This window comes from Neurospora tetrasperma, assembly GCF_000213175.1.
Source record: "Neurospora tetrasperma FGSC 2508 unplaced genomic scaffold NEUTE1scaffold_81, whole genome shotgun sequence".
Taxonomy (NCBI): domain Eukaryota; kingdom Fungi; phylum Ascomycota; class Sordariomycetes; order Sordariales; family Sordariaceae; genus Neurospora; species Neurospora tetrasperma.
In genome coordinates, this window is record NW_009799179.1 from 3,890,203 (window position 1) to 3,913,794 (window position 23,592).

The 23,592-nt window shown below is 53.0% G+C and overlaps 9 protein-coding genes across 9 annotated transcripts; 4 read left to right on the top strand and 5 right to left on the bottom strand.

Annotated features, from left to right (window-relative positions):
• Positions 1-39: 39 nt before the first annotated feature.
• On the bottom strand, positions 40-2,584 carry NEUTE1DRAFT_125826 (uncharacterized protein; the record flags this gene model as incomplete). The annotated part of the gene is made up of 3 exons (XM_009857657.1): positions 40-827; positions 879-1,601; positions 1,653-2,584. 3 exons carry the CDS (start codon positions 2,582-2,584, stop codon positions 239-241), a joined length of 2,244 nt encoding a protein of 747 aa, XP_009855959.1.
• Positions 2,585-4,902: 2,318 nt separating this feature from the next.
• On the bottom strand, positions 4,903-6,947 carry NEUTE1DRAFT_90476 (uncharacterized protein; the record flags this gene model as incomplete). The annotated part of the gene is made up of 2 exons (XM_009857658.1): positions 4,903-6,290; positions 6,607-6,947. The coding sequence occupies 2 exons, from the start codon at positions 6,945-6,947 to the stop codon at positions 5,096-5,098; spliced, it is 1,536 nt and encodes a 511-aa protein (XP_009855960.1).
• Positions 6,948-7,147: 200 nt separating this feature from the next.
• NEUTE1DRAFT_118729 (uncharacterized protein) lies at positions 7,148-7,433 on the bottom strand (the record flags this gene model as incomplete). The annotated part of the gene is made up of 1 exon (XM_009857659.1): positions 7,148-7,433. The coding sequence occupies one exon, from the start codon at positions 7,362-7,364 to the stop codon at positions 7,209-7,211; it is 156 nt and encodes a 51-aa protein (XP_009855961.1).
• Positions 7,434-7,753: 320 nt separating this feature from the next.
• NEUTE1DRAFT_118730 (ATP-dependent RNA helicase eIF4A) lies at positions 7,754-10,303 on the top strand (the record flags this gene model as incomplete). The annotated part of the gene is made up of 5 exons (XM_009857660.1): positions 7,754-8,033; positions 8,224-8,298; positions 8,361-8,429; positions 8,484-8,842; positions 8,909-10,303. The coding sequence occupies 5 exons, from the start codon at positions 7,997-7,999 to the stop codon at positions 9,560-9,562; spliced, it is 1,194 nt and encodes a 397-aa protein (XP_009855962.1).
• Positions 10,304-10,682: 379 nt separating this feature from the next.
• Positions 10,683-12,873, top strand: NEUTE1DRAFT_90482 (uncharacterized protein; the record flags this gene model as incomplete). The annotated part of the gene is made up of 8 exons (XM_009857662.1): positions 10,683-10,963; positions 11,060-11,164; positions 11,537-11,571; positions 11,628-11,659; positions 11,721-11,766; positions 11,824-11,890; positions 11,952-12,099; positions 12,157-12,873. 8 exons carry the CDS (start codon positions 10,907-10,909, stop codon positions 12,663-12,665), a joined length of 999 nt encoding a protein of 332 aa, XP_009855964.1.
• Positions 12,874-13,185: 312 nt separating this feature from the next.
• NEUTE1DRAFT_125832 (uncharacterized protein) lies at positions 13,186-14,491 on the top strand (the record flags this gene model as incomplete). The annotated part of the gene is made up of 2 exons (XM_009857663.1): positions 13,186-13,325; positions 13,384-14,491. 2 exons carry the CDS (start codon positions 13,186-13,188, stop codon positions 14,489-14,491), a joined length of 1,248 nt encoding a protein of 415 aa, XP_009855965.1.
• Positions 14,492-14,719: 228 nt separating this feature from the next.
• NEUTE1DRAFT_125833 (uncharacterized protein) lies at positions 14,720-17,250 on the bottom strand (the record flags this gene model as incomplete). Its single annotated transcript, XM_009857664.1, has 3 exons — positions 14,720-15,647; positions 15,738-16,911; positions 17,221-17,250. The coding sequence occupies 3 exons, from the start codon at positions 17,248-17,250 to the stop codon at positions 14,833-14,835; spliced, it is 2,019 nt and encodes a 672-aa protein (XP_009855966.1).
• Positions 17,251-17,924: 674 nt separating this feature from the next.
• On the top strand, positions 17,925-18,293 carry NEUTE1DRAFT_105316 (uncharacterized protein; the record flags this gene model as incomplete). The annotated part of the gene is made up of 1 exon (XM_009857665.1): positions 17,925-18,293. One exon carries the CDS (start codon positions 17,925-17,927, stop codon positions 18,291-18,293), a length of 369 nt encoding a protein of 122 aa, XP_009855967.1.
• A 182-nt stretch (positions 18,294-18,475) lies between these two features.
• On the bottom strand, positions 18,476-22,571 carry NEUTE1DRAFT_149884 (uncharacterized protein; the record flags this gene model as incomplete). The annotated part of the gene is made up of 2 exons (XM_009857666.1): positions 18,476-22,347; positions 22,444-22,571. 2 exons carry the CDS (start codon positions 22,569-22,571, stop codon positions 18,681-18,683), a joined length of 3,795 nt encoding a protein of 1,264 aa, XP_009855968.1.
• Between the last annotated feature and the right edge of the window lie 1,021 nt (positions 22,572-23,592).

Consider the following 23,592-nt stretch of genomic DNA (forward strand, 5'->3'; position numbering starts at 1 on the left):
GTCACCACATATGTGTAAGGTCGATGCTACATAGCTGCACGTCGCTGTAATAGCCCAATGATTATTGATAGTCGATACTTCTCTCTTCCCTTTCCCGTCACTAATGATCTACCGCTATCAACCAGCCAGGCTTGTTACTTCCGTCTTCGCGATATCATCACTGCAGGCTACCTTTCAGGTCCGACTAATTGGACTCATTGCACTCCAAAGTCTCATCCTGCTCTTATTCTACCCACAGTCACCGTCCCCTATGGCTAGCAGGGCCCTTGGGCGGCTCCTTGGCAGCCATCGGGTCCCTAACAAGCAACTTCACCTTGCCCTCCCCAATCTCCACCCCTTGAGAGAGGATATCAACATCATCCTTGGGCTCGTCCTTCTTCACCAAGCTGACACCATCCTGCGACAACGATTTATCCCAACTTCTCGCATCTATACCCAAAATCCCGCCCATGCTATTTCTGTCGCCCGGCACCGAAAATTCACGGTAGGCATAGCGCCACTCGTTAAGGAAAGTGCGCAACGCCTTGCCCACCTTGTCCTTGCCGTTCTTGCTGTGATGGCCGGTACCAGTAATGGCATAGATAGGTCTGCTTTCGCTCGTGTTCTCCGTCAGAATACCTGCAAGGTATTCAACTGCCTCTTCGGGGTGAAGGCCGTGCAAGTCGACGTAGATCTCGGGGCAGCTGCCATTGTTTTTGTTGCGCTCCTCATAGAGCAGTGACGCGGCTTCGCGGTGAGCTTTCCTCATCAGATCATTTTCGCTTTGCCCGCGCAAGCTCAGCGCCTTGGCCGCACGGGCATCGTTGCGGTTCCACGCCTGGGCAGCACTAGAAACCATGGTCAGTATTTGTCACCTCTGCGGCTTTGTGGGAACGTACCTCTGCAGGAATTTGTTGCGCAAGCCGCCGTGCTTAATGGCCTCCTGGCGTGCCTTGAGATACGCCTTGTTTGCCTTCTCTCCAGTCTCAAGCCAAGGAATGTGCTTGGGCGGTGGAATAGCTTGGGCAGCAGCGCTGTTCTCGCCATTCCGAATGCTAGTAGAGCTGCCATTGCGATTCAACTTACCATTGGGCCTCAAGTTGATATTGACAGGAGAGGGAGACATCTTGACAATGTCGGCGAGTGTGCTCGGGCCTGGACTAGCGATTTCCTTGCTGCTGCTGCTGCCACTACCAGTGTGGCCATGTCCGCCCCTCTTACCATGGTGCTTCTTGCTTTGCTTGGCTATGGCGGCGCCTAGCGTAGGAAATGCATCTGCATCGTCAGGAGACGGAACCGTTTGCGGAACTTCCTTTTGCTGGTGTCGACTACCAGGCCGCGATCGTGGACGATCGGGATAGCCGTAGTTGTGGTGGCCCTTAAAGCCCGGTGGCGGAGTGATCCCTACTGCGGGAGTGTTTGCTGATGCCGGGAAAACGTGCAACTGCTCAGGAGTTCCCGGCTGCAAGGACGGGAAACTATTAAAGTCCTGAACGTTTACCGTCGAATAGTGCGTCGGTGGTGTGCCCGAGCCGTCAATATGCAGCTTGTTCACCAGATGCGCCGGATCATGAGAAAATACGCAGGTATCACGAGCCAAACAGTTACCAGCAACCCAATACCTACAGTCGTCAGTCTCAGGTTCCGTGTTTTCAAGACAAGACATGACTTACTTGCAGATATGATTGCTTAAATCGTGACTAAACCGGCAATCAGAGCGCAGGCATTGCCCTGTGGACAAGTAGAACTTGCAAATCACACCCGATCTCTGCTGGTCGGCTGGAGTCGCGGGGCGTTGATCAGGCGTCATTGACTTGCCAATCACAACCACCCTGGCCTCATCATTTTGGCCAGAAAGGGAGACATCATCTTGTGCCGGGTCGTCCATGATAGAGGCAACGGTGGCACTGAGGTCATAGCCATGCATAGCAAGAGCAGCGCCAATTTCGTCGTCCGTCTTACTCGTGCCCAAGATGGACCTAAGCATGTCAAACGGACTCATATCGGCCTGCTGAGTCGATACGAATTCGGGAGCAGCCACATTCAAGCCACTCGAGCCGCCGATAGAAGAGGTCACACTGAGACGGTCATCGTCACTGACGAGCCAGTCGACATTGTCCGACTGGTAATCTCCGAACACTTCCTGTGAGGGAGGTTCATCATTGGCGGCAAACTGATAGGCGTTCAGGTTAGGACTGTGGGGGACGGGTGTAGCAAACGCAAGTCGCGGGGATGGCCTAGGCGAACCAAAGGGAGATGCCGTCGAAGACATGGCCCGACCGAAGTTTGTCGGCACATATCCGGGAGGGGCAAGCGGACTGACGCTCAAGCGAGGCGAGCTAGAAAGAGGAGTACTAGAGCCTCTCCAGGGAGCCGGCGACGGGCGTCGGAGAATGCTCTGACGTATGGACGGTGGAGATGTCGCCGTCCCGCCGCCATCTCGAAACCTCCACATGGCATCTAACACTGCATTATCAAGTGCCTGCCCGCTCAAGGTTGTCCTTTCCCTGAGAAGGTCCTGCAGCTTGTCCGTCTTCTCCTCATCGTCAAGCTCTGGATCCTCGAGGACCGGAAGACAAATGTCGTATGTCTCGTCGGACACCATGTTGGGCGCAAAGGGTATTATTGTATGTGTTTTGTTGGGTGTTGGTGTCTCCTGTAGAAGCTCCGCCGTTGAGTGACGATGCGCTCGGGTAGTGCAAAGGCCACCAGGTGCTTTGGGACAGTCGGCGGCTGTTGTATTATATGATTCGACCAGATGAGACGGATGCCGGCAGCGTCAGCCTCGGACGCAAGGGCGGGCTGGGTATGTCGGGCACCGGCGAATCGAGTGTGAAAGAGTCGAGATCGAGAATCTCTGTCGAGTAACGATATAGGGATAATCGCAAATCGGGGGTTTCGAAGTCGGTTGCAAGAGGCCAATGGATGGTTCATCAAGGAACCAAGCAAACGGTAGTGATCGAGAATCGGGCGGTATCACGGCAGCGAGAGTGAGGGCCGATTACCTCTAGTAGCATGTTGTCACCGCCTCGTCCGGACAGCGGAGGGATCACAGGGGACCTTGCTTGTGGTTGAAGTTATATAGATATCGGAGTGCCGGCTCTTCGCGAAACGGTGAGTAGTGAACGGGAAAAGCTTAAGCGCGGTGGACGAGCGTGTGGTGTAAAGATAAAATGGAAGAAGCACGTGGAAGTTGGGCAGCGTATTGTGCGATGTTGTGAGAGGCCGGAATCGGTGTGACAGACGACACACGGGCTGGCTGAGTACGAGTATAGGTAGGATGCAGGGGCGGGAACCTTGACAGCCTAGGTATCTTGGCTCATAGGTCGGTCCTAGAGGGACAAAATGTCGGGGGTACAGCTTCCAGTATTCAGATGGGAAACAGTTGGTAGGATCCAATCCTTGAAGAGAGAACAAACTGGTGATGCAGTCGCGAATAATTAAGTGGTAGAGGTGGAGGAAAGAAGCGATGTGGTGAGCAAGAGAAGGGAGTGGTAGGTAGGTAGGTAAGGTACATATGCTCGAGTACCGTAGAGGTACGTGTTGGCTGACGGTGAGTAGGGTACCTACCTAGTACATGCAGTGATCGGACTGATCTGCCCGAGCGAGTGGGAGACTGCGATGGGAAGCAGGAACCTCAAGGGCGCAACAAACTGCGTGGATGAGAGAGAACCTGGACTGAAGTCGAGACTGCGTGTTGGAACGAGGAACCTAAACAACGAGACGCATCGAGCCCAGGCAGGTGTGGATGACGGGGAGTGGATGAGGATGGGATGCACAGGGGAAGCTGCGCCGGTTGGGCAGCACCTCTCTGGTGGTGTGCTCAGCTACATAGGTCAGCACTCAACACTAACAGCACTGGAACCAGCAGCGGGTTGGGTGTTTCCGTTGTGTGTGATGCCAGCCCCAGGACGACACGCCAAATCGGCGGGGAGTCGCCCCCGGGGGAGGCCCTGGAACGCAGCAAGAGCTGCCGATGGACGCGTGGGGTCGAGCTAGGCTGTCCGTGGCCGCCTGCCCGTCGGGGTGCGCACTGGGTTGAGTGGAGACTCCCCGTTGCCGAAACATTCCAACAGCGGGGCTGTTTCTTACCGGGTACCTCTACGTATCGTGCACAGACCTAATTCAACTCGCCTAGCTTGAGAGAGCCTCTGGACCTCCTCCTGTTGCCTTTTCCCCCTTGTGCTACTGAGCTACCGTATGAGTGTATGTGGATGCTCCCCAGTCTTAGCTCCTTTAGTGATACAATGATGCCAGCACTGACTGACGGCCCGCTCAATGCTGTGTTGGCGGAAACCCCAACATGAGAATATTCTCCCATTCTGCCTGAGACAAACAGGGGCGACCATCGCTTCACTCAAGACTTGATGAAAGGGGAAACAACAAGGGGGCGAGGAAGGAAGTGGAATCCTCCCGGTCGCAATGAGGTGGCCTCGAAGGCGGCCATAACCCATCCCAAGGCTACGGTTACGGCCAGTTTCCCGTCTAGTTACGGATGCTCATTGGCAGCTTGATCGCCATACAAAGCCACAGAGATCCTTTGAAAACGGACGCATTGTTTGGATTCCTTTTTGTCGACGAATCAATGCCCATGTATCTTCTCCAGGGGCAGGTTGTCTCATGGGAAGAATACGCTTGCCCTGATGCTTAACAACCTTCACACGTATTAATACATTCGCCCGATCCCAGTGTCCTTCAACATGCTTTGCAAGTGCATGAGGAACATGGCCATCATTGATCTTGCTCGTCCCCCTTTTATGTATACGCCGTGCAAGACCGTCGCGGATGATCGCTGCGATCGTAGGGCGGATATCGGTAGGCTGTAGGATTGCCACCAAGTTTCATCACTGTTTATCCGTCCGGGGGAAATCATCAATCCTAGCTTGCCCCTGAAGATCAAATCGACCAATCGCTGGACAATGCAGTACTATATGTTGTGATGTTTCGCTAAAGGGTCTACTCGTCTGGTCTTCAGAGCCACTAGTCAGACGGTCGATTTTGAAGACCTGACAAGTACGTTTAGATGCGTACGTATATATACGCATGGCAACGTGATGTCTTCTATCTAGTGGAAAAAGAGCCATCAGATTTCCGTTTCGATCCCCGTCTATCCTTTTTAGGGGATCTCATCCTCCTCCCCCTCAATATCATCGCCAAGGCCAAAACCAAAGGAAAAACCACCGCCCTTCTTGTGCTCTGGTCCACCAGCGGTGCTGTCATGGCCAACCACTTGATCCCATCTCCTTTTCTTGTTTCCCTGTTTTTCCTCCATCTGCTTCACAGCCTCCTCTAACAGCTCAGGATACTCGACCCGCAAGCGCTCAACAAAGAGCGTGTATGGGTCCTCGACCTCTTTCTTGAACCCCGAAATCTGATCAGCCTTGTATTTTAAGAAGGAAAGCACATCCGACAGGTGTGCCTTTGGCACAAAGTTCTGAGTGAGTGCGATGCCGGGCTCAATGTTCACGACTAAATGCCACCAGCCACTGGGAACGTGGAGGATTTCGCCTGCGTGGCAAATGCCCTCTCTGCATTCGGGCAGCCTTCGGGCCTCTGCGTGGAATTCGAGGAGCCACTCGGCAATACTGAGAGGACTGGTGACTTCGCTCTGGTCTTCGGAGACATAGACGCCGGGAACCTGGGCCGATGGCGGGAACATGATCCAATACTTGGCTCCCTGAATGACCGCATTCCAGGCGCTCGTCGCGTTCGGGTCCTTGTGAAAGGTAGAGCCGCTCCGCTCAGGCCCGATTATCATCCAGCGATGCGCCGGCCGCTCAGCACCGAGTAGCTCGAAGAGGTCCTTTCCGAAGCAGTCCGGATTCCAGTAAGCGGCATCCTTGGTCTTGCCAACCTCGATCTTCATCTTTTCGACGAACTTCTTGTCGAACAAGTAAAGGGGACTTTCTTCCTGGCTGTCCATCATGTACTGATGGTATGTGGCGAAGGACCAGTCTACCGCCTCGGCTCGGAAAACCACATCTGAATACATCTCATGTAGTTTATCCATATTCCAGGATTTGAGGACGGGCCACGACTTGATACACCTGGTCAGAATAAAGGGCTTCTTGCTCCATTTCTCTGCAAACTCATCGTACGTCAGGTCGTCAAGACTAGGAATTTTGTTGGCTGGCGGGATGTTTCTCGTGTACTTGGGCAACGAGATGTGACTGCAGACAAACGGACGATGCAAGACATCAGAGAAGACGTTGCTGCAGTCGATCTTGATACGCTTGTCGGGTGAGAGGCCGAGAACAGTTGCCCTCCAAGAGCCCTGCCATTGAAAAGACGTCTTGTTCTTGAGTTCAGACCTACACCTCGGTTAACATGGATCGAGTCGATATGTTTCGGTGAAGATTTCACACCATTCTTAAGCAGAAGATGTCAGGTGTTTTGAAGCAAGTCAACAACCTACACAACTAAATACACATAAAATATTGGGGAAGATGCCCACATTCCCTTTATTATTGAAAGGGGATATCTGACAAGAAATGCCGCTTGCACTACTGACAATACGTGTGTTGGGCCAATTCTAAGGTCAGGGGTCGGATGACTCCCAGGAAAGAAGGGGGTTAAGTGCGGTTGGATCACGAAAGCAATCTGCATCAGAAATATGATCTAACTTACTCTAAGAAGATGGTTTTCCAGAGGTCATCATAGCTACATTGAGCATAGAGAAATTTGCAGGCATAGCCTAGAAGCCTCAAGGTACGCTTGTCCAGATACTCAAGGAGCTGGGCAAGCATCTCATCGGGCAAGACTTGCAGATCGCCCAAATTGACACGGGCATCGGTGCCAGTGTGGAAGTACTTGTTGCCTAGAGGCTTGATCCCAAGAGGGTGTGTGGGAACAGATGACTCGACGGCTGTTGAAGTATCATCTTCATCAGTCACTCTGTGACCCCCATTACCATTTGCCTCAAAGATGAGGGCGTCAGGCTTTTGGTGCTGATCTGTTGAGAGAAACATCGTATGAAGATTGCTGGGAGTTGCCGGTTCTGTCTGACTGTCATATGATGTTGACCTGTAACAAGGTATCCTCCAACTGTTGCAGCCAACCGCCGGATCGGAATAGGGCTACACGAGGTTGCTGCGTGCGTGTTGAGTGGAAGAGGATGGAAGCGGGCCAGCGTCCAATGGAATAATACCAATCGTGACAATGGCTAGGTAGTCTGCGCAGAGGAAGGTGTGAGCGTGTACCAAGGACACACCACTTGGTGGCTGCAAGACCTAAAAGAAAATCCGGGTGTGGCCGAGGTGAACCCCGGCGTCGGGCAGTTTAATTGATAGTGTAAGGGAGTCAATCGATGGCGAGAACAGACAGAGAAGCGGAAAAAGGATACGTGTGAGGGAAAAAGTCCTCCAAAATGTCAACAACGCGCGCATGAGCTATGAATGTTTGACCCGGGGCCCCCTGTATAGCGTCACGGTATTCATGTGCTTCCAGTGTCGCTGTCGCAGTGGCAGTCCGGAAAGGAACAAAAAAAAAAAAAAAAAAAAAAAAAAGAGAGAGAGAAAGGCAGCGGCAGCGGCGCAAGTGCCAAGACGACCCCACCACAAAAGTGCGCAAGCTCTCTGATTGGCTCGTGGTTATTGGGTTTGAAGGGTGGACGTCAAAAAAAGTTGACTGACATCCGTCCAATGCAGGCGCCGGGCACCGATATTCACAAGTCAGGTTTTAGTGCCTGAGGCACACACAAATTTCGGTCCGCCAGCAAATTGAATTTTTTATCTGTCCGCCTACACCACAGGCTCTCCTCTTTTCTGCCCACCCACTTCCAAACCCACATACAAACAGCCCCATCCCTCGACCTTTTTTTCCAGATCCTTTTCTCTCAGTACAACTGGGAGATTTTGAATCTGTCGATTTTCCAATAACTTAATATCCTCTCCAACATATCTGCAACGTGACGTTTGCGGATATTTCTTTGCTTCCCTACCCCACCAACACTCAACAGTATTTCCAGATCTAAGCAGGGCTTGGATCCGGAAATCTTTGCGAATCTACAACCGCAATCATGGCTACCGATAAGGGACTCGAGGATATCCCCGAGGGTACGTTCAGATCATCATCAACACCACCAAAGGCCATCGCTACACTCGGTCGACGGCGTCGCGCAAGTGTTCGCCGTCGCCTCGGTGCTGTGCCTCGCCCCTCTTCCCCTCACCTGCCCCTCGTCGGCGCCCACATTTTCGGCGTCACCGCCCAACTCAGCAGTCACTGACAATCCTCTCTCCCTTACAGGACAGATCGAGTCTAACTACGATGAGACCGTTGACTCGTTCGACGAGATGAACCTGAAGCCCGAGTTGCTTCGCGGTAAGAACACCATCCCCGACCGAGCGGTGTATAGAAATTCATATGCTGATGGTCGATGTTAGGTATCTACGCTTATGGTTTCGAGCGCCCCTCTGCTATCCAGCAGCGCGCCATCATGCCCGTCATCAAGGGTAAGAAAATACCGCTTCTCGACAAGATGGGTGACTTCCGCTGACTCTTCAAAGGCCACGATGTCATTGCTCAGGCTCAGTCCGGTACTGGCAAGACTGCCACTTTCTCCATCTCCGTTCTCCAGAAGATCGACCCCAGCCTCAAGGCCTGCCAGGCTCTCATCCTCGCCCCCACCCGCGAGCTTGCCCAGCAGATCCAGAAGGTTGTTGTCGCCATCGGTGACTTTATGAACATCGAGTGCCACGCCTGCATTGGTGGTACCTCCGTTCGTGATGACATGAAGGCCCTCCAGGACGGCCCCCAGGTCGTTGTTGGTACCCCCGGCCGTGTCCACGACATGATCCAGCGTCGTTTCCTCAAGACCGACAGCATGAAGATGTTCGTCCTTGATGAGGCCGACGAAATGCTTTCGGTATGTATACTTTCCAGTGCTCACAACAGGTCGGATGCAGAATGCTAACCTTTCTCCTTTCTACAGCGCGGTTTCACGGAGCAGATCTACGACATCTTCCAGCTCCTCCCCCAGAGCACCCAGGTCGTCCTTCTCTCCGCCACCATGCCCCAGGACGTCCTTGAGGTTACCACCAAGTTCATGCGCGAGCCCGTCCGCATTCTCGTCAAGAAGGACGAGCTTACCCTCGAGGGTATCAAGCAGTTCTACATTGCCGTTGAGAAGGAGGAGTGGAAGCTTGACACTCTCTCGGATCTCTACGAGACCGTCACCATCACCCAGGCTGTCATCTTCTGCAACACCCGCAGAAAGGTCGACTGGCTCACCGACAAGCTGACTGCCCGTGATTTCACCGTCTCCGCCATGCACGGTGACATGGACCAGGCTCAGCGTGATTTGATTATGAAGGAGTTCCGTTCCGGTTCTTCTCGTGTCCTGATCGCCACCGATCTCCTTGCCCGTGGTATCGACGTTCAGCAGGTTTCCCTCGTCATCAACTACGATCTCCCCGCCAACCGCGAGAACTACATCCACCGTATCGGTCGTGGTGGTCGTTTCGGTCGTAAGGGTGTTGCGATCAACTTCGTCACCGCTGACGATGTCCGCATGATGCGCGAGATCGAGCAGTTCTACAGCACCCAGATTGAGGAGATGCCCATGAACGTCGCTGATCTCATCTAAACAAAAAAAAGCAAAAAGCCTCATTGATACACGATATCCTTTTCCTTATTCTCGGCATACCCCGCAACCTTTACACATCGGCATCCACCTAGGATTTAAGAGGCGGCCTCGTGTACATGGTATTTGATAGAGAAGGAGGTTAAGGACTCTTTTCTTTCTACCGGGAATTTCGCTGGTTCAGCATCTGGTGGCAATATTTTCTTACACCACAAAAAGCGCTGGTACGGATCTAGCACGTGCGCACGCTCATTTACTTTAGAGGTGCTCGGTGCTCAAAAAAGACGGACAAAGGGACGGGCTGCTTTGTACTGAGGTTCTCTGGTCAACCTGTAACTAGTTGTCAAGGGAAGTTCTCAAAATGCGATTTAGACTGAACTTGGGGTCCTGGTGTTGTGAAGTGGGCGATGGCCTGGTGGGCTTTGTGAAGGCCGCAGCGATGACATTTGATGATCATGACGGTTTTTGTTCCCGGCAAAGCTGGATAGGCAGGAGGACGCAGCCAGGTCAGCTGCTTCTGCTTGTTAGATTGTTAGGTTCAGTAACGGTGCTTTTGTAATTACTTCTTTTAACTTCACTGCTGTCTCCAAGATGGTGTCTATCCGGTTTTTGTTACCCTTTGTGAAGCAAATGGTATAATGAGTTGTTTGTAACGTCGAACGAGCCCATATTATGATAAGAAAAGTCGAGTATGCCGGTACGACTGTCTTCACTTGGTATACGGCGACAGCAACATCACTGCCGTCCGTTGCCTCCTAGTTCCATAGACTGACTGGTCATGACTGTGAATGGAAATTAGGCCGTACCTGTTTTCACAAACCCCAAGTGTTTGTTCCTCTGTCAAACTTGCAACTGGAGTTGGATCTTGGATTAGGAACGACTCTTCAATCCCAGGCTCAGCATAGCGGTCGGGGAAGAGTGAGGGAAACACCATGCTGGAAGGCCGTTCGAAGTCGATGCAGTGTCGTCTTCAACTTGAGGTTGAAATGAGCTCCACATGTACGTAGCGGCCCTCCCCACACTAAGTCACGACGGGCGCCAGCTAGCACAGCCAAGAAACAACGTTGACTCGCCGCGGCGCCGCCTCGCAGCCTCTTCCGCTCCAACCCCAACCTCGAACCTGCAATTCATTGCAACCGCGTCCCTGTCCTTTTGCCGTCCCATCGATTTATGCCAGTCACAGGTTGGTCACATTCACCGGCCCTTCGCCTAACGACCACTTTCAAACCTCCATCATACTTGTGACTCGTGGTGCGGCTCCTTCGCCTACCTATATTTATTCTCTTATCACCGAGCCCCTGTCCGCAAACCCGATTAGTACATTCTATTGTCGCGACATCACGCAAAATGGCCGACAACTCTCTCGACCGCAGCCTTGACGAGATCCTCGCCGAGCGCAAGCCAGTATGTCATAACCATTTCCTCTTCTCCATGTTTGGCAATTGACTTGAGCTATGGGTCCTTCATGAATGAATACTGATATGGAATGCTTTGCTGCAGAATGGCCGGGGCTCAGGCTCTCGTGGTAGAGGCAATCGGGACAATGGCGCCGCCAACCGCCAGCGACGCGACAGGAATGATTACCCGCGCGATGGCGTTAGAAAGGTACGCTGCTTACAAGGAGAATTGATCTCCAGTCGTACTTGAGCCTGGAGACCTCTTCTTTTTTCCTTTCAACTTTTGTTTCAAAGTATCTATTTCAACTATTCGTTTTTTTTTTGTTTTTTTTCTCTCTTTACACCGCGATTGGAAACCTTTGCTGACGATACCTCGACCGCTCCCCCACAGGTTGAATCCTCTCCTCTTCCCCTTTAGACTTTACGCTCCGCTCTTTCTCTGTCCGGTTATCTTCAGATGTCGAACGCAGCCACTCAACCCGACTTGTGCTCGATGCCTCGAATCGCGACCGAGGAGGAAGCTGGCGTAATATTGGTTGAAATTCCCAGCTAACAGCTCCCGACTTGTTGGGCGGGACAGTCCTTCAGAGATGATGCACCAAGAAACCTCGACTCGTACGTTTACAGGCGCATCGTTATTAGAGAGGAAGGTACTGACGTGGTTTGTCCAGCGAATGGGTTCACGACAAGTTTGAAGAGAATGGTACGGTCTAGCTGAGACATTCGAAAGGGGTCCTGAAAGGCCTAGCTGACTGGTCTCTCAGACCACCGCCGTGCCCCTAGAAGAAGAAACTCTCCAGAACCCTTCAGGTAGGGGACATAGCCATGACTGCTACGCACCACGTTTGTGTATTGACATTTGAGCAGCGATGCCAGGGGATCCAAGATCCGCGTTGACAACATTCACTACGAGTTGACCCAAGAGGACCTCGAAGTAAGCATCATTACAGCCTAGGAATGTTATACACAGGTCACCATACTCACCACATACATAGGGACTCTTCTCGCGAATTGGACCCCTCGTCAAGCTCGACATGAAGTACGATCGCGCTGGTCGCTCGGAAGGAACTGCGTTCGTAACCTACGAGTCTCCTCAGGATGCCAGTCGGGCTATTCGCGAGTATGACGGAGCCAACGCTGCCGGTACGTTCACAGTGAATCTCAAAGTTGTAGATGTCAGTATATTTAACAGCATTCCAGGCCAGCCTATCCGCCTCACTCTCATGCCCAGCGGTCCCCGCCGCAACCCATTTGAAACTGCTATTAACCCTCGTCCTCTTGCCGAGCGTATCACTGTCCCCGGTGGCCGTTCCCGCTCAATCTCACCCTCGCGCCGCGACCGTGACTTGGATGAGGAAGCGGCCCGCAAAGGAATTGATAGATACCGCCCTGGTGGTTCCAGTCGTGGTCGCTCGCGCAGCCCACTTCCTCGCCGTGAGGGTGGTCGTGAGAGTGGTCGTCGTCCAGGCGCCCGCAGGGAAGGTGGACGTGGTGGACGTGGTGGAAGAGGTGGGGAGAAGCCTCAGGGTGAGCGCACTCGTAACGGACGGCCCAAGAAGACCCAGGAAGAATTGGATGCGGAGATGGAGGACTATTTTGGCGGCGGTGGTGCGAATCAAGAGAACAACGCTGCCCCCGCGGCCGAAGCCTCCAATGGGGCTGTTGCGAGCGGTCCTGCCGAAGATGACATCGATATGGGTATTGAGTGAAAAGCAGAAGGGGTTGGCGGCTGAGGTATTGAGCAGCGCAAGAGGTGGTGATGCTTTCGAGATTGGGATATGGGTTTGCGGGAGTTTGATCCAGCCCTTGTTTAGACGGGTACGGGTCTTCTCTACTCTCTTTTCCTTTGGTGCGTATTCATAGCATACATCGATCTTTCTCTAGCGCACATAATTTGGACAGCCTAGAAATACTTGTTTCACTTTTTGATGTGATAGTTGCTCTGACGCTACCCATAAGAAGACCCGAGTTTTTTTCCTGGAGGAGGATCACTTACACGTCGTTCGCTAAACCAAGATCGTGAAGCCTTCCTTCCCTGACTAGTATGAACGTCTGGAATGGATTTATAGGTAGCATGCCGAACGTCTATCAACCCCACAATTATAAATCACCCCTCATCCGTGACATTTACTCTTTATTGACTCACGCATCTTACCCTGATATTAGTCCTCTGCTGCTCCGGATCAACAACACATACATTATTTACCTTGTGAGAGTAGTACCTTGGCAATGTCCGGAAATACAGAGGCACAGGGGCAAGAGCCCCGGGCCAAGATTGGCATCATCTCGATGGGCGACATGGGCAGCGCTCTTGCCAGCCTTCTCATCGCGAATGGCTACGCCGTTGCTACAAACTGCACGGGAAGAAGGTGAGATCTCAAGATGTCTGGACGCATCATAAAAACCATCACTAACGTCAATAACTAGCCAAGACACCATTGACCGTGCCATCACCGTCGGCGCTGAGCTGCTCTCCACAGATGAAGCCCTCATCACCCAATGCGACGTGATCCTCTCTATCGTTCCGCCCGCTCAAGCCGCTGCCACAGCTGAACGCATCATCACCGCTTTCAAGCGTGTTTCGTCCGGGCCCAACCCTCGGTGCACCCCGCTCTACTTCGCCGACATGAACGCCATCTCGCCTTCCACCGTCAAATCCATTGCCGCCCAGTTCACCACCGCCGGCCTCGACCCTGACCGCGACGTTCGCTTTGTAGACGGCTGTATCCTCGGCGTCACTCCCTCTCGGAAACAGCAGACCAGCAGCACCACCGCCCTAGGCCCTTCGTCAACCGGCCCGGCGGCTCCCATCCCCGCCGCATCAACCTCAACCAAACCCGTCGCCTCCTTCCCTCAAGAAGACATCCTCCATGACCCTACCACCGGCTGGTCCTACCCTCTCCTCCCCACTTCGGGTCCCTGGTCCTTCACTGACGAGACCACCTTTCCCTACCCCTACGGCAACCACTTTGCTTCGACTCTGCACATCGAACACATGCTCTCCGACCCTGACCCAAACTCTTCTTCCGGTGCCGAAAAGCAGCAGACTACCAGCAGCAGCAGCAGCAGCAGTGAAATCGGCCAAGCCTCGGCCCTCAAAAACGTCTACGCCTCCCTCGCCAAGGGGTTTGCCGCCCTCTCCCTCCTCTCCCTCTCTACCGCCCACTCCCTTCGCATCCTCCCCTCCTTTCTCTCCTCTCTGGAACGCCTGGCCCCTTCGCGGTTGAACACCATGACGCGGTACGTTACCACGTTGCCGCCCAAGGCATACCGGTGGGTGAGGGAGATGGAGGAGATTAGCAAGACTTTTACCGACGAGGAAGTGGGATGGGACGAGGACAAGGAGGATGTGTTTAAGCATGTGGCGGGGGTGTTTAGGTTTGTGGCGGACGAGACGGTTTTGGGGCAGGAGAAGGTGGGGAAGAGAAGGAGGGGGTTGGATTTGGAGGATTTGTGTCAGGCAATGGGGGAGGGGTTAGAGGGGAGGAGGAAGAGGAGGGCAGTAGAGAAGGAAGGGGAGGCGTGTGAGAAATGATGTGGTACGGACTGTGGATGAATATTGATGATGATGATGAGAGATGATACAGAGTAGGACTAATAAAGTGGAGGATCTCTTAAAAAAAAAAAAAAAAAAAAAAAACGCGTTTAGATTTAGACATGAGATATCAGTTTGAGTCTTGCTGTTCAACAGACTTGCATTCCGACATCTGTCATCACGCGGGACTGTAATGATATTCTAAGGGCCATCATTCTGGAGGCAATTGTGTGTAATGCTCTCGTCTTGCGACTATCTAAAGAAGCCCATGTCTACCCTAATTGGCATCTGATTTTAGCACCTCCAGTAGGAGTCCTGTTACTTATACCTCTTACTCGTGCCTAAATCGCCAGTCTTCGCCTCCCCGTCGGGATTTTTCTTATCTTTTCAAACAACTTTACTTCCTCCCTCGGTTGTTCTCGTCGCTGTTGCTCATCCTCACCAGGTTCTTTCACCTTCACCACGTACAGCGGGTTGTCAATGTCCGCTCGAAGATTGAATTCCGGAACCGTAATCTTTCTCTCCGAATCGGTCTCCAAATCTTTCCACAGATCCTTTTCTTCTTGTCCATCGTTATTGATATTATTCGTGCTGTTTTCCGTCGTGCTGTTTCCCGCTGTGCTGTTTTCCGTCGCTGTCGCTGTCTTCGTCGCCGTTAACTCGCTTGGCTTCTTCAAGTCGAGCCACAAGCTCCCGTTTGCAAGCGCACCAAACTGGTACGTAAAAATCTCCACGCCGTTTGGATCCCGCCAGAGGTACTTGTACCTGTTGCTGTCCTTGTTCTCCGTGAAGTCTGGATCCCATGTAGGGGTATACTCTTCGACCGCGTCCGTGAGGCCCAAAGTCAACTTTTCTGCCGGCCTGCGAGTATTGACGACACCCTTGGACGCATCCCAAGGCAGCCGCTCGAGGTGGGCGGGCGCGACGAAGAACTGGACCCAGGAACCGGGTGAGGCGATGTCGCCCACGTTTTGCTCCCCGCGGAGGGTGCGGAGAAAACGCTCGAGGCCTTCCATGTCGTCGTCGTCTTCTTCCTCAGCTTCGTTGTTCTCGCTGTCTTTGCTGCTGCTCGTGGGGGTTTTGCGGTAATGGTCTCGATCCTGAGGGTCAAGAGAGAGGAGACCTTGTTTGGCGCCCCAGCCTCCGCCCCCGCTTACTGTTTGTTTGGACGTTTAGTAAGTATTTGTATGTACATGTACATGAGAGAACAGAGTGTGTAAACTAGAAAATGTGGAGGCCGACTTACGGATTTCCCGGAGATGACATCCGGCTACCAACAGGCCCTGAAGAGCCTTACTACACCTTCCAGCTAATCTCTTTTCGTCCGCAGTACTGGCCTGTTCGAAATCGAAAGGAGGTGGCAACTGCATTGCGAGATCCACAGGAGGCTGAAACTTTGCATATTTCTTGTACACCTCATCCGGGATGACGAGAGCCCAGACCTTGACAGCGTGGCTATCTGACGTGTGCTTAAGTGGTCTGTGACTGCTGGCTCTCATGGAAAGCAGTTTCGGAATCACATCCTCGAGCTCCTTGCTAGCCGGGGCGCTCTCGCCGTCAATCTCAACCTGCTTGAGGATGTTTCCCAGACCGCTGACGATCTTGCGTGGAGATGTGATGGGCAGGAGTTGGAACCAAAGCTCACTTGGCCAGGGCTGCTTCAAGGATGTCGTTTGGATGGTGACATGAGTCCGCCTGTTTGCCTCGACGTGTATGGGACGCAGCTTCTGCTTCTCCGGTGACCGCGCCCAAGCCGAAACCTCTAATATGTGGGGTGTCGTGCCACGTTGTTGGGCTGCGGTTGAAGTTGCATAGCTGGTGTTGGCGAGCGGCAGAGCGACTTGTACAGGCCGATTGTCATCGCGCAGGGGATTGATGCGAAACTCGAGGACGGGAGGTGGTCCAGAAGAATAGGGCATCGGCTTCTCAGCATTGGCGTTTCCCTTGGGGGCAACTTTGAGACGGCGGTACATTCGCTCGAGGAAGAGAGGGTCTGTTTCGTTCCTCATGTTGCTCCATGAGAAGTCTGAGTTGTCCCACAGGCCAGGCAAAAGATGTTCGCTCTGTCCACAGATGATACTGAACCCTTCTGAAGCCAGGGTGGCGTTGGGAGCATAGCCGGGCACTTGCCATAACGGGATCTTGTCTACTACGGCAGTGACGACGTTCAACCTGTCTTTGAGTACCTCGGAGTCCTTCAAGGGCCCCACTTCTGTGCGCGGGAAGAGTTCATTTACCGTGTTGAACAGAAATGTATGGGCGCACTGTACTTCCTGGAAGTAACGCAAGGAAGCGAGAATGACTAGGCAGTCCGCTCGAACCTCTGGTCCATGGGAGAGGATGCTTTGGTAGAAATGGCGTATAGCGGGGCTGATGAAGACACGTGGGTTTCGTGGCTGTTTCCCGAGGAGCGTGAGTTGCTAATTCCGAGCAGAGAGACATGACGATGTACTCACATTCATTCGCTTCTTGTATATTTCTCCCGGGCTACCGGAAAGAAAGTCATCCCAGGCCTCGGGGTTTATGGCGACCGAAAGACATTTGACTGTCCTTGGGAGAGCCTTTTCGGGATCGGTGATGCCGTCTACATTTCTTCTGTTGTCTCGGAAAGTGCTGTATTGGACTTGAACTTGGTGTTTGAGGTTGGGTGTGTAAGTTGTCGTCGATCCCTTCAAAGCAAGGAATGCCCGTTGAGATGACGGTGGAGAGATTCCGGGGAACAACCCGACCCTGCCCCTGGGGACGAGCCTCAACAGCATTTCGGCGTTCGTTGGCTGAGAACGTGTGCAATGACTCGCTCACCTGGACGTCCGATATTGATATGCGAAACCAGGCGACAACAAACTGAGCTCGGTTGTCGGTATGCTATCGACCCATTAGATCTCGTGTAAGCCCAGCTTCATGAGGTAAGCGTCGGAATTCCGGTCAGCTGATGCGATGAACCTCACTTCATCTCATCTCCACGGTTCCCAAAGTCAGCCGTTCGGCCGGACCTACACCGAGGTGAGCAGGGACAGGGGTCCAAGGTGAGCTCCGTGATATGCTTGGCCCGTGCACTTAACATGAGCCCTATCGACCCTCCCCCCACTCTTATCGCGGTCTGGCCAGTGACATCATTAGCGCTACCTACAATAGTGTACCTTGACGGCCACCAGCAAACCACCATAATAAGCCTATATACCGTACACAATCAACCTCGAAACAATCGAGTACCCTTTTCTCCCCAATCACTTCCTGACATCAATCAAATTACAGAAACAAAAAGTCCAATCTCACCGAGTCTGCACTACCAGACCACACAAGAACTGACCACTCCCCATCTCGAGATCAAACACAGTCGTCCACCAAAACCACAAACCCATCTGTTCAAACACTCTCAACCCCTTCCCCCCTCAAACCGCTCGAAAGCCTCCCCCCTCCCCCCAAAAAAAGAATGGCAACAAACAGCGCAGCAGGCAACGGCGCAATCCAATCCCCTGCCTTCGCTCCAACCGCCAACCCGACTTTCGCCTCTCAAGGCCAAACCCCCTCCTCGTCTTCCATCACCACCAACACCAACCAAGGAGTTCCCCTCTCATCAGAAGCCAAAGCGCAAATCTTGGGCACATCAGATGCGTCAACCGCTGGAGGAAGTGATGCCAAAGAAGAAGGAGGAGGAGGAAAAGGAGCAAGCGAACACGCCCCCGGCTCCAGCGCGCAGGAACAGGGTGTTGCTGCTGAGGAGGAGGGCTGGAATGAGGAGGTGAAGGATTTGGAGAGGAGGATGGGTAATGGACAAGGAGGGAGCGGACTGGGACGTTGAGTGAGAGACTTGGGGGATCTAGGATGACGCGGGCGGTGATGAGAGACGGAGAGGCGAAGCACAGTGGCCGAATGGGTATTGCTAGCTATGGGAATACAGAACCAGCATTGCTTGTTATGATGGGCAACAATAATGTTTTGATAGACGATGACATTGTTACCGAAGGTTAGGAATTGCAAAGACATGTTAAATCGGTTATTCTAATCGATGGACAGTTTTGATATAGTCGACAAACTAAGTGATCATGAAATACCACTTAGCTTGTGCAATTACTTCTGTGTAGGTCAAACGCCCAAATCTATATCGAACATCATCTCTACTACCAAGCCCACTTCCACCCAATCCAATCATTCCAAATACACAAACGTCCATCACTTCGTGATCGCATCACATAACAACACACTTCTTATCCCCCTTCTCCCCCCCTTCCTCCTTCTCCTTCCCTTTACCCTTCCCCTTGCCCTTCTCTCTCTTATTCTCCCTCGCTCCCGCTCTCTCTGCCCTCTCCCTGGCTGCCTGTGCCGCCTGCTCACTACTCTCAAATTTCATACCACCTGGCAGAAAGCTATGTGACGTAACATCCGTCCACGTACTCCTCGCGTCGTCATCCAAATGATCTCCATGCTTCTGCTTTTTCCCTTTTACCTTTTTCTCCTTCTTCTCCTTGACGCTCTTGGTCCGACTTCGACCACCCATCCATCCCTTCTTCTTGGCATCAGCAATGTTCTTAGCCGCGCTCCTCTCTGCTCGGCTCTGTCGTCTGTTGAGGCTCGTCGCGCGGGTGGCGCCGTTCGTGGATGTCGAGAGGGATCTAGTTGCCGTAGGGATGTCGAGACCGGGGCCGCCAGCAGCGTTCGAGTTGGCACCGTTGCTCGCAACGCTGTAGATGGTTTCAAGCCGCTCAACGGTTGGACGGTTTCCGATGACGGCTGATTGCGTCTGCGGGCGCGGATGGCGTGGAACGGGAGCCAGAAGGGGAGGGTCGCCCCGACGACCGGACGCGTGTCGACCGGGCGGGTCGAAGGCACCTGAGACACCCTGTGGTGTACTGACTATTAGGGGCACGTCTTCGACTGCTGAAGGTCGGCGGGATGCAGGCTGGGAATAGGCAGAGCGGTTGTTGAAGTCGTCACCGAGAAAGTCGGGTGGAGGGTGGAAGCCCTCCGAAAGACGCCGGGGAGCTCCCGAGCGGCTGTTCAGACGCCTCAACTGATCCTGGCTAGGGGCTGGCAGATAGTATTCGCCCCTTTCTACAGGAAGCGCCGAGTGTGGGAAGTCAGTTGGTGCTGTCACTGGGGCTTTTGGCTGATTGGATACCAAGGGCCATGTCCCAGCGTTGGAAAGCCGCCTAACTACCGGACTGCTTGCACTCTCTGTTGGCATGATAGTACCGATATGTGGTGACGGGTTGTGGGGGTATAGAGCAAATGGCAACCCTGACTGCTGTGGAGGTGCAATGTCTGTCTGCAAGAGAGATAATGGTAGGTGTGACTGTTGCGAAGATGACGCCGAGGTTGAGGCCGCTAAGTTCACCTGAAGAGAGCTCACTATTCCACTATCGCTCACGCTACGCGCCTGAATTCCGCCAGTAGATAGGTTTACCCCTGACATCTTGGGTGAATCAGGCGGAGAGACGTCGTAAATGTTCTCATCTCCCACATATCGGGAGCCGCTGGAAGATGGCCTTTGTGGTTCTTGGTACGGGATCAGGTGTGGCAAATGCGTGAGACTGCCGCCACTATGATACTGTATCAAAGACGACGACAATTGCTGTGGTAGTGAAGGAACTGGTGGAATGGTAGAGAGGGACGGTACAGGCGGGATAGAGGATCCTGTCTGTGGGACTTGTATCGCTGTGTGACTTTGAGGTACCTCCAACATCGATTTTGGCCTGCGCATTTGATCCAGGTAATCGTCTGTTTGAGCCGAGGACATGGTGGCGGGGATAACAGGCGGAATAGCATGGCGTAGGAAAGCAGGCAAGTCGCCAGGATCCTCCTTTTGGTATGGAGGTGGGGGAGGAACCCAGTTGTCCGCGTCGCTTTCATGAGGATGTTCGGCTCGGCCATCAGCACGACGATACTGAACAGGGCCACTAGCAGCAGCTTGCGGGTGTAAGCGACGATTGGCAGCAGCAGCAGTGGCAGCACGCCTGAGAGTAGGAGCCGATCGGGGGCTGGCATGGGCGTATGGTGACTCCAAGGCCTCTTGCTCTTCGATTGACGCGAATTCCTCGGTATCCTCGGTTATCAAAGGTGCTTCAATTCGGGGAATAGGAAGTGCTCCAACACGACGAGGTACGAGAGGGTCATCATCCTCCTGCAATGACGCCGAAGGCTGGCTGGCAAGTGACGAAGCAGAAGGAAGGGCTGGGACAAGAGGAACAGCTCCTGCGCTGGTAGCAGCTCGCATCAAACCGCCACGATTCCCTCTATTTTGCATAACCGTTCTCCGTCGTACAATAGCGACTTCAGCTTCGATATCTCGGTGTTCCTCCTCTAGTACCTCAGGCTCTTTGGATCCCACATCGATAACAACCTCGACAGGAGAGCCGTTCTCTAGACTGTAATCGAAGTCGATCACTGTGATCCGACCACCGTCCACAAAGTCAAATCCATCATCCTCCGTGATGGGCTTGGTGGGTGTTATTCCTCGAGCACCGATAATCATACGTTCCTTCACCGACGAATCCTCAAAGTCTCCAACCCACTTCACCATATGCACCCCTTCTAGATGGCCGATTTTGCGTCCGGCGATAAGTTTGTTGCGCAACTTGTCGAACGCTTGCCATTGGGGGACTCTGGATGGATCATTCTCCTGCGTGCGTGAGCCATTTCGAGGTGGCGGTTGACTGTTGCGGCGGTTCAGAGCACTTGGGTTCGAGGTACCTTCATTGCCCGTGCTGGACGTTTCGGGTGTTGCATCCAGGTCCTCGGGAATGCCGTAGATCCAAACGTCCTTACCTTGAAAGCCAGCCGATACGAGCTCGCCATGGTAAGAGGCTGCGGGTAGAGTACATGGTACCAGTTTCGGTTGCGAGGTAGGGTTCGGTATTGGCCCGGTGAAGTATGTTGTGCCGTTTCGTAGATCATCGATGCGCACAGCCCTGAAGATCTCGTAACTGCGGTCGTACGTGAACGTCCATCCCGCCTCCTCGTGTTTTCCATTCTGGATCAATACAGCGTGGCTGCAATCGCGACTCGTGTTGGGGAAGAGGATTGAGGTAGTCCATAACACACTAATATCGTCCTCCACCGCACAACTAACCGGGTCGTAGTAGGGCGCGGTCAGAATTACGGTGTTGGGCTGTGGCGCATGAACCGTAGTACCCAGAATCTGTGTCCCGTCGAACGAAAAGGTCAATGAATCGACCGCCTCACATTTGACGGCTCTTCTTTCGGTTGATGTTGCGTTGGGATTCAGTGAAGAGACCTCAATGCCACCCTCGTAAGCCGCTGCCAGAACTCCGCCGCATGGTGAAAGGGCAATCGCACGAGGGCTGTTGTCCAAAATCAGTGACTGGGTTCGTCTTGGAGGTGTTGACTTGAGATCGTAGATGTCGATTTGCATCTCGGTCAACAGAACTGCTAGCACAGTTCCCTCATCGTTGATACATGTGGCGGCAGGACGGCGCAAAATCTTGAACTCTCTGGTAACGGCAATGTCTCGTTGCCTAACATCAATAACATGTATCCGGGAGGAGTTGAAGGCTAGCAGGTGGTGGCCCTTTGGCGACGGGCTGAACTGGATGCCATCTCCGCCTGGCGCGGATGAAGAGCTGATCGAGTTCGATATGAGCCTGATGATGGTCTTCCTTGGACGCAAGTACGCCTCGAACAAATTCCGTTTGACCTCCTTTGCGAACAGTTTTCGAAGTCTGGGGAGATCATCATCGCTAACGGTTGGAGGCGAGGCATTGTGATGGCTCAAGGCGTAGGATGGACAGTTGGATAAGTGGTAGGCGTATAGGTGGGCCTGCTGAGCGACGCTTCTCCATTTTGCGTTGAGCAGCACCAGCGAAGCGAAGCCATTGGCATCGACAGCTTGAAGGATCCTACGATACTATCTGTGGTTAGGAACGCAAATGCGATGCACGGGAAACAGAAAGAGAAATGGCTGCGCCTAACAGAGCTAGTGAATGAGGACGCACTGCTGAATGATTTCGTCTGGTAATCGTTCAAATGCTGTCGGGCCCGAAGAGTGAAGGTGACCGGGTGTCGTAAGAGTGGGTTTCTCGATAGAGGAGCGTCTGCCCTCGTCGACGGTGACGGTTGCCATCGTACGGACGGCACTCTATGTAGGACTGGAATATAATTACGGCAGCCGAGCCGAGAGGATGTTGGGATAACGGGGAGAAAAGAGTCACTGGAAAGAAAGGACGAAGGTGTTGGACATTGATTAACTTTTAGAGATGATAATGCTGGTTCATTTTTATTTTTTTTGAAGAGTATTGTGTATTGTTGTTGTAGTGAGGAGGTAAATTATGTACACGATAAGTAATAAAAGGATCACCGGGCTGGAGATACAGTATCGAACACGGCGAAGAGACGGGAGATTGTAAAGAGAAAAGAAGGAAAGAAAGGTGAGTAAAACCACGAAATGGGATAAACATGACGGCCCCGGAAACGACGAGTCAACCGATGGCTGATGGGATGGCTCTGGTCGCACGCTGGATGGTTGCACCTGCAGTTTGTGGTTGGGGGCTGGCCCGGCCGGCCTGAATGGCGCCAATGTTCGCTAGAAACGCCAGCGCCAGAAGGAGCTAGCGGCGGCAACGGCATGGTGGCAATCAGCCGGACGGCGGGCATGAGGATCCCGACTGAGCTGGCTGGCCTCAATTTCCACTTTATGCTGTGATCGGCTCAAACTTTTCAATGAAAAGTTGTGAGATTTTGGTACTTGGGTGACAGGGGGAGTGGCAGGGGGGGAGAAGTTGTACTTCAAACTCGCAAACTTTCTACAACTTTTCTGCCAGAAGTAGGGGGGGACCTACTTCTGAGATTCAGTAAGTTTTGAGTAAAAAAGTTGTGGAAGAACCAATTAAATTCGAGGATTCTAAAGCTTGGCCAAAGTGGCCCGAGCTCGCAAAAAAGGTACTTGAATAAAAAAGTTAGAAAAGCTGGAAAGAAGGCTAGCTAAGGCGCTATCGCTAAGAACGGTAAGCCCGGGGACGTGCCCGCTCAAAGAAGGAAAGCGCTTTTGGTAAAGGATTAGGCACAGCCCTGCTAGTGCAGAATATCCTTGAACACCCTCACAACTTTTCTATGAAAAGTTTGAGCCGATCACAGCATTAGCGATT